The 11558-nt window shown below is 38.0% G+C and overlaps 1 protein-coding gene across 1 annotated transcript; it reads right to left on the bottom strand.

The window, feature by feature from the left end:
- Window positions 1–1155: 1155 nt before the first annotated feature.
- On the bottom strand, window positions 1156–7763 carry LOC122528880 (calcium/calmodulin-dependent protein kinase kinase 2; the record flags this gene model as incomplete). Its single annotated transcript, XM_043654483.1, is given in 7 exon segments — window positions 1156–1401; window positions 1481–1635; window positions 3639–4028; window positions 4236–4432; window positions 5002–5293; window positions 5295–5366; window positions 6261–7763. Coding segments are annotated over 7 exon segments (2703 nt in total), but the record flags the coding sequence as incomplete, so codon positions are not given.
- Between the last annotated feature and the right edge of the window lie 3795 nt (window positions 7764–11558).

Below are 11558 nucleotides of genomic sequence, written 5' to 3'. Positions count from 1 at the left end.
GAATGATTCTACTAGAGCACCGTAAATTTCATCCGCTTTGAGTTGAAGAGCTTGTCTAGTTACGTCAACCACATCGTGTCTGTAGAGAGTGTTGTTTTGTCTTCCGTGTCTTGCTTGGAGGAACAGATGCCAAGTATGGTAAAAGGTCTCCGAATCGTACCGATTCTATGGCAACGTTCCGTGTCACACGCACTTAGTAAATAATTAACGAAGTCTAAGTAACTTTTGTCGAGGGAGAAAGAGATTATTGCATTAACACGACATAATGATTGAACATTTTCTAATCATTGTGTAAATCTTTTTTCAAAGTTACGTACATTTAAATATACATTTAAATTACTGTTGCTGCTTGTAAAGGAAAATGTAGAATAGAATCCCAGAGAGAATAAACTAAGCTCACTCATGGTACCAGATTTAATCTCGGTTGCAATTGTCTTGTGTTTTCCTGGTGCTTGAGAAATTATACACGGTCCTATCCAAATAAATTTTGCAAGTATTTTACAACAACATTTCGAAAAACATATTTCATCAATCTTTATTTAATATTTACTCAGAGACTAGGAATTGATCGGGAAAGATAAAGAGACAATTGATATTCATCGTGCTTAATGGCCCTTGAATTTAAGTTACTTCCTCACGTTTGAAAATTCGGTTCGAGCCGAGAATGATCTAACTTTATTTATACTCTCGTTGATTCGACAGTCTACGCCATCGACAGCGTTTCATAAGGTTTCTTAAATTAATGTCGGCTTGTCCTTTCTCCAATTGTTCTGCAGCTGTAGCCGTTTCCTAAAGTTCCTTTACTTTCAAGTTTCATAAATTAAGGACGTCGACTGGCAAATGGATATTTGCCTGCAATTAAGCCGTTTGTCGACTGAAACTCGCACAGCGGAATAATTGGCATCGACTGGTGCTCGGTAAATCATTTATAATCTCATAATACCTCCGACACAATGTTTCGATTGGTCGAAAGATACAGCTGTCTTTGCGAAACGTGGCTGTTTCGAAGCCAATTCTTTCGTTTTTTTTTTTTTTTTTAATATGCTTTATCAAATTGGAATATTTTGGAAATTCATTGAATAATGCTTAACGCTTAGAAACGCTAAAGAAACATCTCAGGACGGAAAGATGTGTATATATATATGTGTGTGTATATATATTTAACGAGATTTGTTAATTAATTTTAATTTTCGTGTAAAAGAACGCACAAAGTGTTAACGCTATTTTAAAAATAGACACTTTTACTCGATCATTATTTATTAAGTCGACTCGTTCTGCGTGTGTCAATCGTGATTTCCTTCGATGTGTCAGTTTCGAGATTTTTCGTGCCGTTCCTCGACCTCCGTTTCTTGATTCGGCGCTTCCATCACCGGAGATAGAGGACTGTTTATGGATAATTGTCTGAAAGTTTTTCAAAACACAGAGGGAAAGATAATAATTACAAAAAATCGCCGAAAGATGTATGATTCGGATTATTCACCTGCGATTTGTTTGCCAGTTGTAAAAACCCGGCGCGGACTTGCTCCTGCCTGTTTTTGAAAATCGTTCCCACATTGGATTTTTTGTCGTCTTCCTTTCTGGCGAGGTCTCCTCGGTACCTGTCGTTTTTTCACTTTCCTTCGGTAGAAAAGGATTCTGAGAATCGGAAAATAAACCATCGTTAGTTAGGAAATTTGTACAACGATGATCGCTAATAATTTTCGCGCAAAATATTTGCGCTCCGTTAGAAAAGTCAGACAGAATTTTTCGAATAACTTTAAAACGAAATATTGCGACAATGTCATTTGAAAATTGTTTTAAAAAATTCAATTCCATTGCTACAGATTGTCTAATACTCGCAAGATACAAGAATAGTGCAAGATCTTTTCGAAATCTCATTGCATGAAAAAGTTTACGAAACGTGACATTATTAAAGCAGAAATAAAAGGGACTCGAAGGATCGGATAATTCTTCGTTGTTGAACGTTATTCTCGATTCGAAGAACAGGATTTCACAAAAGATCTCGTTATTCGCTCGAAATTCTTTAAGAATTTCCAATCTATTTTCGTCAGAAATCGTGTCAACCTTGGATGGAAGCTGATAAGAGAAGCAGAAGAGAAGAGAAAGAGAGAAAAGAGAAGAGAAAGAGAGAGAAGAGAAAGAGAAATAAAATGAGAAAAAGAGTTCACTCTTTTATGACATCGACACTCGAGCGGCGTTATTGCCATGTTTATGGAGCCGTCAACCTCCCTTGAACTCGGTTGATATCGACTGGCTGCTGCTCATCAAATAATAAGGCCAGAGAAGTAACGCCGCGGCGAGAACTCGCGGCAGCTTTTCCACGCCGTCGCGACGACTATCCCGTCATAAACAGAGAAACAGAGAGGCTTGACCTCTCTCGTTGTTCGCCGACCCGAGCGCGAGATCAAATGTCGGTCACGATTGAAATTCAATGGCCGACTTTTCCATCGTAACCGAAATCGAATCGCTCCAAACGACTGTATAACGCTCGACACGCAAAGCCTTCTACGCGAGAAGAAACTCGACACTCGTGACGCAACGAGATCAACGAATTGTATAATCGATGATTACTGTACAGAGTGCATGACGAGTACATTCCACTGACGATCGTCAAATGAAAAGTAATCTACTGATTAGCGACAGAATTCGACAACTCTTGCGAATTCAGATTCGAGTTTCTACAATTACTTGTGTATTATAAAAATTCGAGAAATATCCAACTCGTTGTGCTTTCCAATTTTTTTTTTTTTTTTCGGTTTCTTGTTGTCACTTTATCCCCAGCCAACGCAGATCATTTGAAGACCTACGGGGGGAGTCTAGTAGAATTTTATGGTACTTTATCGACGACGTCTACGCTATTCCTGTTTTTATCGTATCGACGATAAAGTTGACCGCGGATGAAGGGCGAATAGTCTGTCGCACGGGAGGTTACGAGAATCAAAAGCTCCATTTCCCACCGATGCAATTACAGGTGACAACGCGACAGTAACTACCGCTTAGTCTCAATATCCACGAAACTAAAGCGGAGAGACAATCAGCGGGAAAAAAAGTGGGCGAGAAAATTTTCATGGTATATAGGTAAACGTTTTAACAACCTCGAGTATTAAGGTCAAATGAAAGAATTGGAAAAAGAGTTTCGCGAGCTAAATAGCGAAAGTTCGTCAGTCGGAATCATTAATAATAACTTCCCCTTTGACCTTTCGCGGTTATAGAAATTAGCTAATAGGCGGGCCTTCACCGAAACCAGTCTGTATTCATTGCCTCCTAGTCACATTTGCATTTATCTCGAATAAACACTTTAATGAAGAGATTAAACAATAACACAAACTCAAATCGAGGCGCTAAATTTCAAACGTTAAATTCTCGTCTTTAATTGTGATAGGTCTTGAATTAATTTGTTCTGTTGTAATTATACCAATCAGTACTACATTGTTGTAACATGAATTATAGTATCTTTTAATAATTATTTTAATAATTCATTAATAGCACCAAATAGGAAATAAATTCGACATGTTAACCTTGTGAGTATCAATTATCGAATTAAATTACTTCTTCTCACGATCATACAATTAAATTTGCAATTGCGTTAAATAAATTAACAAATTTGGCATCGTTTTAACGAATAGAATTCCACTTACTTGGAAGCTGTGCTGTCTCAGCATTGTTTTGATAAGAATCAGTGTGACGAGCTTGGGTATCTTCGTGACAACTCGTTCCACTTCTTCGTCCGTAACGGTAACCGGAAGTTGACAGTTATCAGCCTCACTTGGCAGTGGTTCAGCGCCACAATTTGTCAGCCAGATATGCTCCTTGATCTCTGACAACGTGATTCTCTCGAGCGAATTCTTGTTCAGCATCCTCGAGATTAAATCGCGGAGATCTTTCGAAATGACCGGCTTTTCTGGAAATTTTAGCGGTTCGTTGCGTATCGCCGCTTGCACGCCAATTATACTTCCAGTGCCATCCCAGGGGATTCTTCCGGTCACCAAACAGTACAGTGTCACTCCCATCGACCATATATCGCATAACTGAAACACACGAAATTCGACGCAATTGTTTTCTCAATACTCTTAATTTCAATTTCACGTTTCTCACATTTCTGACCTCTTCTTAAATTCTAGAATTAGGGTCTTTCGAATGTTTTTGGATTTTTAGACTCTTCGAAATATTGATAGAATAATGTTGCTATTTCCATGGAATGAGATCAGATCGCCTCGTACATCGTCGGTACTTACCGTTCCAGAGTAATGAACGCCAGGCATTGTAGTTTCAGGTGCCGCGAACGCCGGGGTTCCGGTCGGTCCTGACAGTAATTCTCCGCACGCCCTCAGTTCCGTGCTAACGCCTAAATCCGCGATCTTGATGCGACCGTCACTGTCCACCAACAGGTTGCTCGGTTTTATGTCGCGATGAACTATCCTCTGATAATGTACTGGAACAATTGAGAATCCACGAATTTCGTTTAAAATTATTTTAACGCGACGATTGAACGTTCAAAATTATTCCATGGAATATCTCGAGTAAATATCATTTCGTGCGATTAAAATTTCAAGGAACAAAACGGATTTATTATGCCGAGTTGGGCGGAGAGAAAAGAATTCTAAGAGGATAAGGAAAAACGAAAGAAGAGAGAGTGAGGAAAGAAAGCAGAGGAAGTAATAAGACAAAGGAAGTGGGACAAAGAGGGTAAAAAAGGAAAAGAAGAATTAAAAGAGAGGAATGGTAGCAGCTAAGGAGATATCAGCTAATATAATATAATACAAAGCACCAGTTATTAATGAAAGCAGTATAAGGTGAGAGAGGATAAGAGGGAGAATGAATTACGTACGAAATATACAAAACGGAAAACTGTAAAACCAAGTCTTGTGTCGAAGTTGTCTGACTGAAATAAAGTAATATCTGCTAGTTTATTCTGTTGAATGTTACCAACAATTCTGCCAACTCGAATCAAATATATAAAATGTAGTCAAGTCGAAATATAATTTGTACACTTTTACTCACGGTATTCCACGCCCATCACGATGTCGCGAAAGTTCTTCCTGGCAGTTTCCTCGTCGAGAGGTTTGTCGGTGGGCACCTGCAGTATCTCGCCCCTCTGGACCAGTTCGAAGACAAGGTAAAGGTTGTCCTCGTCTGGATCGTCGAGAACTTCCACCAGTTTCACGACGTTCGGATGATCCAGTTTCTTCAACAAGGCAATCTCTCTGTAAACCTTGGCCAAAGGGTTAGCCGATCCCTTTTTCCCCGGGATCATTCTACCGAAGACACCCGCCTTTTTCATTAGCTTCTTCTNTACTGAGAATCTTCATCGCGTAATGGGTCTCGTCTTCTTCGTTGTAAACAAGTTTCACGATCCCGTAGGAGCCCTGTAACAGCGAAAATATACGAGGGCGAGGTATGAAATGGTCGGTACAAAAAAAATTCTTGAAAATGAAAAAGTTTAATTGGACGAATCTCTTTCATTTTGACACAGTTTCATCGTCGCAGAGATTTTACGTTTTTACACGTGTGAAGTAAATGTCGACGAAAAACAAAACGTTTAAATTGTTAATTACCAGAGCGTTGTTTAATTTTCGTGATATGAAATGTCGTGATTGTCGTTCTGTAAGGATTTTATCACTGTCTCCGAGTTGGGTGTTGCGTTTCCGTTCCGACCTTTATGTCGCGCGAGAGCAGCGTTGAAACTGGGTGGGTTTCAATTTTCAGTATTAATTACATTCGCAATTATCGGTACTTGAATATCACGGCACGTGTGCGACCCTTCATGTATTTCAAAATTAAATGTTTTTGATGATTTTAGTTCTAGAATCGTTCGCACGCTGGGTTGAAAATGTTATTTCGAAGGAATAATAATTAAGAATTTGGAATCTCTGATGCATAGTACGTATAGTTTGCAACTTTTGTCGTAACGAATATTTCTTGTACTTGAGATCAATGTTTCATTAAAGTGACCTCACACTTAATGTATGATTTAATATTTCATCTGGTTCGTTAAATGATACGTTACTGTGTTCTAATAATAATTATTCGTCGTTTAATATATCATTTTCAATTATTACACATTATTATTTAATAATGTATTATCTAAGAACTACTTATTGCTGCGTCTCCATAAAATTTCATCAATTTGTTCAAATTATCAATCAAACGAATTGCTTTCATTTTTAATTATACCAGATCAAAGTTCTTCTCTTGATCTTCCCTAATATCAGAAAATCGTACAACAATACGAACAATTAAACAATCAGTCGAAAACTCACCTGACCAATGTTGTCCAACAATTTATACTGATTCAGCTGAAGAGCTCCCTCCTTGTTGTCGATGGAAACTCTCCTGCTCTCTCTCAGAGGCTTCCTTCTGTTCCTAGGACTCCCCTGAGGGCTCCCGTACGGCGAACAAGGACAGTACGGATAAATAGGTCTGACTGACACGTTTTGACTGGCGTTGTGACTCCCCTGGCTCGTGCCAGCCTCTCCAGATGAAATCGCCTCTCTTACGTTCGAATCGTCGGCAGTTTTGTCAGACGCCGGCGTCTGAATATCGCTGGACGCACTGTTCTTCAGCGACGATGTATTCGGAGATACGTTCCTCGATCCTGTCGAATCCATCGTCGCAGCAACGTCGCATGACTTGCCACCGAGTCTGTCAGGGTTTCTTGAACTTGACTCCAGGAACGTTGGTGTTGGTAAACGTGAAGCTAGTTGAGTCGAACTCCTCGAAGCTGGAGAGAACGAGAGACGGTTGGTCGAGTCACCGAGAGAAGACTCAAAGAGGCCAGACGACGTGTCCTGATGTTCAATAGTTGTTTCAATAGTAGTCTCCGACGTGTTTTTCGGAGGGAAGTGCAGATCTCTCTTCACCTGTTTGATAGAAGTATCGTCTCTAAAAACCTCTTTAACCTCCTCGATGTTTGGCATCTCGAGCCCAGCCCCAGACACTTCCCAGTGAACCTCCGTAGTGGGCATCCTTTCGATCTCTACGTCCTCGGTTAAACTCTCCTCGGCTCTGCCCAACACCACTCTCGAGTTCAATCGTTTTAGACTGGCGGAAGACCTGCGTCTCTCTTTCAGAAACGACGGGTCCTGCAAAACGTCGACGGATGACGAGTTCCTTCTGTCCTCGTCGAATGTCCCCAGATTGCTCTCGTATCCGCTGCTCCCTCTCCTAGGGCTGACGATCCCTGCGCCACGCGATTTAAGGTTCTCGCGGAGCGCGGGCAAACCTTGCGCCTCCTCCAGGAACAGAGCACTGTCCTTTCTAACCTCGACGATCTCTCGGTCGGACGTGTCCTCGGGGCTCGACGGAACTCTGACGGATTCTTCAGGATTCCTCGGATCTTTCAACGTCTCTCCCGATGGTAACTTGATGGTCACTTTGTTCTCTATGTCTGAGAATCTTCGCAGCTCGAACGATTTGTCTGGACTTGATTTTTTTAATAGAAGTGTCGGAGTGTCGATCGGTGTCGATTTGAATCGTTGTACCGGAGGTTTGGTGGACTCGTTGAGGATGTTCGGGGATTGAGAGTGCCGCTCGTTTGCTTTCGGTTCGAATCTTTGGGTGGTGGGGTCAGTCGCGGTGCTGGAGGGCAGTGGTTGATCGATGTTTTCGGATGCATCCAGAGAAATGTCCCCCGAGGACGATGCGGCCACTGTCAGCGACCCGGTGATCGAGCTTGGGGACTCTTCGTCGATCGCGTTGCCCCTGGAAATGAAAAAGCCGATGTTCTTCTTAAGAAACAGGTTCTTCTCTCGTGAACGAGGTATTTGTTATTATTTTTCTAGATTGGTTTTGCTATGTTTCAATTTTATACTACTACTCGGCTCTCGCTACTCATTTCTTGATTCTTTTTTCCCTTCTTTATTTTAACATCAATTCTATTTTATTATTATCTAAACTTCTCAAGGAATCTTAATTTTTTAAGACTTTAACTTCTTTCTTGAGACCTTTTTTTATTATCTTTCAATTTTATACACCCTCTCAATTTTTATTGTTTTCAATTTTGCGCTTCCTCGTTATTTAATCTTGATTCTATCTCGTGAAATCTTCAACGAAAACAAATAAATTTATCGCCTTTCCGTTCACGTTGTTGGAAAATAGAAATACGAAGTATTCGCGCGATGTTTGACAATAGTTCCCGTTCCCTTCCTTGGTCTCGATAGTTTAAGACTCGAAACACAATTCTGTCGTCGCGAGACATGTTCTCGGTACTCTTCGGTGATCATGTGCATCGGCAGCCATTTTGTGCATGTGCTACTCATCTGCCTAGAGGTGCCCCAATGGCCATAAACTTTATCTTAACCATTCTCGTTGTTAGTTTTTTTTTTTTTTTTCATCTCGTCAGAATTACCGATTTTATCGATACTCAGAATCTTTGTTTTTCGATTCCTCCTTTCAATGACCAATTCTTTGCAGATAGAATTTTTTTTTAGTATTTAAATGCCAAGGAGACAAACAACGACTCCTAATTCAACAATATTCAATGGTTACAATTTCCTACCGAGGTTCCCTTTCCGTTCAGAGATACAGATTTTCCAAAATTCACAGTTTGAATGTAATGCCTGAGGTTAATATTGCGCCAGGTGTCGAAATACCTACTCGCGAACGACAGAGTCTCGAACAATCGTTGGACCAGCTTCATCAGCAATTCGCTCGGAAGTCTCAGCCTCCGGGGATCAGCTCACGAAGCTCATTAAATCCTCAAGGAAGCTTACTGGGTCGCCGATTCGCAATTGAGATCGTGAAGATGACAAAAATATGAAATTTAAATGACTCGCGGAGGCGGCGAGCGATTTGAAGCGAATCGAAAGCGAAAGACATTTCCTGTTTTTTTTTTTTTTTTTTTTTTTCCCCGGGAACGAATTAATGCACACTTGGAAAACTATGTTTTCTAGTAGCAGCTGTATCTTCCTCTGTGACAATACACGTCGATTTTCCGTTGTCTCTAGATTCTTCATGCGATTTATTTTATCTTCTATTCTGAGGCAATTCTGATACTGAATGATAGATTTCAGCACGAATTCAATATGTCAGATCATTCTTCTTTAAAATTATAAGACTATCAAGTGACTTTAACTGTTCCACGATTAAAAATTAGACAAAGCTAATTTGCAATATTTACAATATTAATTTAACTTAATATCTTAATAACATACATCTGTAATATTTACAATATCAGGTTAATTTATATTAATTATTTTCTGCGATTTGTTTTATCTTCTTTTCTGAGGAAATTCTGCTACTAAATGATAGATTTCAGCACGAATTCAATATGTAGACCATTCTTCTTTAAAATGATAAGATTATCAAGTGACTTTAAATGTTCCACGATCGAAAATTGAACAAAGCTAATTTGAAATATTTACAATATTAATTTAACTTAATATAACATATACCTGTAATATTTATAATATTAAGTTAATTTATATTAATTTCTTTCTTATAAAATAATATTTATGATATTAAGTTAATTTATATTAATTTCTTTCTTATAAAAGAATATTTATAATATTAAGTTAATATATATTAATTTCTTTCTTATAAAATAATATTTATGATATTAAGTTAATTTATATTAATTTCTTTCTTTTAAAATAATATTTATGATATTAAGTTAATTTATATTAATTTCTGTCCGGACAGTATCTATTCTAATTATCATTTAAATTATAATAACTCACGTGCACAGAATATATTCTGAATATATTCTGGTATTAATAGATATTTTCGTTTATTTATTTATTTATGTCAGTATTTTTGGACAATCAGGGTCAATTATATATACACGACACCCCATTGCGAGACTTGGAGAAGAAATCTCCTCTGATGATCGTGATTTTTTCGAACCTCGAGGAGGCGTCGAAAGTGCTCGTCGATTTGACTTGCAAAAAGTAACGTTTGCCACGCGGATGGCAATTGTTCGGTTCGAATCAGGCCAACGAATACGAGTCTGTCAACGCGATCTGCATTCGCGAGAGGTCGCGCGGTTGTGTATGTGTGTGCGTCTGGTTGTTAGAACGCCCACTTTAGACCGGCTGATTAATTATCTTCAGCTCTGCATAACCAGTCGAGGTTCTAGTTAATCGAGAACGATTAACTTGCCAGCAATTTGAGAATTGCTCGGTTTTCGTGATCTCGGTTATTCCGAGTTTCGAGCGTGATAATTTCAAACGGTTTTCGGGACTCGGGGATTCGACGTCTGGTCGAGAGACAGACGAAATTCAACGCAGTTGCTTTTTCAATACTCTTAAATTCAATATCACGTTTCCCTCATTTCTGACCACTTCTTAAATCCTAGGATTCGGATCTTTCGAGTGTTTTTTAGAATTTTCGAAATGTTGGTATACGATGATGTTTCCTATATCCGTAGAATCAAATTACTATTCCGTAAGATTCGCACTGGGTTTCAATTTAGTTTGCCTGATAGTTATTCGAATTAGAGGTGCGTAAATTATTTTCGTTTTGGATATTTCGAAATGGAATTAATTACAAACAACGGTTAGAAAGTATAATATTAAATTAAATGCAGTTAAGGAAATTTTCAGTAGTCAAACGAAGTTTGAATTATAAATATATTTCTATGACGAAATAGACAGTTCGAATGATGGCGATTTTGAAAACAAAGGCACCCATTTTTAAAGCGAGAAGAAAAGTTTATTGTTATACGATAAACGAACAGTTTCTTCTCCATTAGAAAAATTTTTATATTATTGCATTGTATTATATTTTTATATATGTTATAATGTTTTATATTATATTATTATATACATTATATATATAATATAATTTATATTATATTACAATTATATAAATTTTATATAAAATTATAATATATATTGTAATGTTATATTTTACATTATTGCTTCAATAAGTGTGATCAAAAATTGATCTCAAATAATAATAATAAATAAACGAACAGTTCTTTTCTTCTCCACTAGAAGAATTTTTATATTATTGCATTCTATATTATATTATATTTTTATATATATTATATTATATATATTATATATATTATATTATTATATGTATAATATAATTTATATTATATTATAATTATATAAATTTTATATAAAATTATAATATATATTGTAATATTATATTTTACACTATTGCAGGAATCACACTACGTGTGATCGTGTTCTAATGTGGAATGCCACGAGTTGGTTTCACGGTTTTTGCACGATCGAAATCGAAATCGATATCTTACCTAAGCAGTGAAAACACGATTGTTAACAAGAAGGAGAAGTCGAGACGTCGTGTTAGTTTGCCGACAAATTATTGTCAATCTGTTACACGCAGAATTTGCCATCGTTTACGTGTCTCTCTCTCTCTCTTTCTCTCTATCTCTATCTCTCTTTCTTCGAGTGATTGATACGACGAGGACTTCTTCGTACTGGACATTCGTTCGATTCGTATGGACACGAATGGCATTCAGAAATCAGACAGGTGCAGAACGAGTTGTGATGCACATTCCATTTTCGTTACGTGCTCGTCGTACGTAAATACGAGCGAGTTTTCGATGCTTCTTTGTCACTGACGCGATCCTTCTTCTGCTCAATGAC

This window comes from Frieseomelitta varia, unplaced genomic scaffold (genome assembly GCF_011392965.1).
Source record: "Frieseomelitta varia isolate USP_RPSP 00005682 unplaced genomic scaffold, Fvar_1.2 scaffold_266, whole genome shotgun sequence".
NCBI lineage: Eukaryota > Metazoa > Arthropoda > Insecta > Hymenoptera > Apidae > Frieseomelitta > Frieseomelitta varia.
This window is presented reverse-complemented; position numbering and strand designations above follow the sequence as displayed.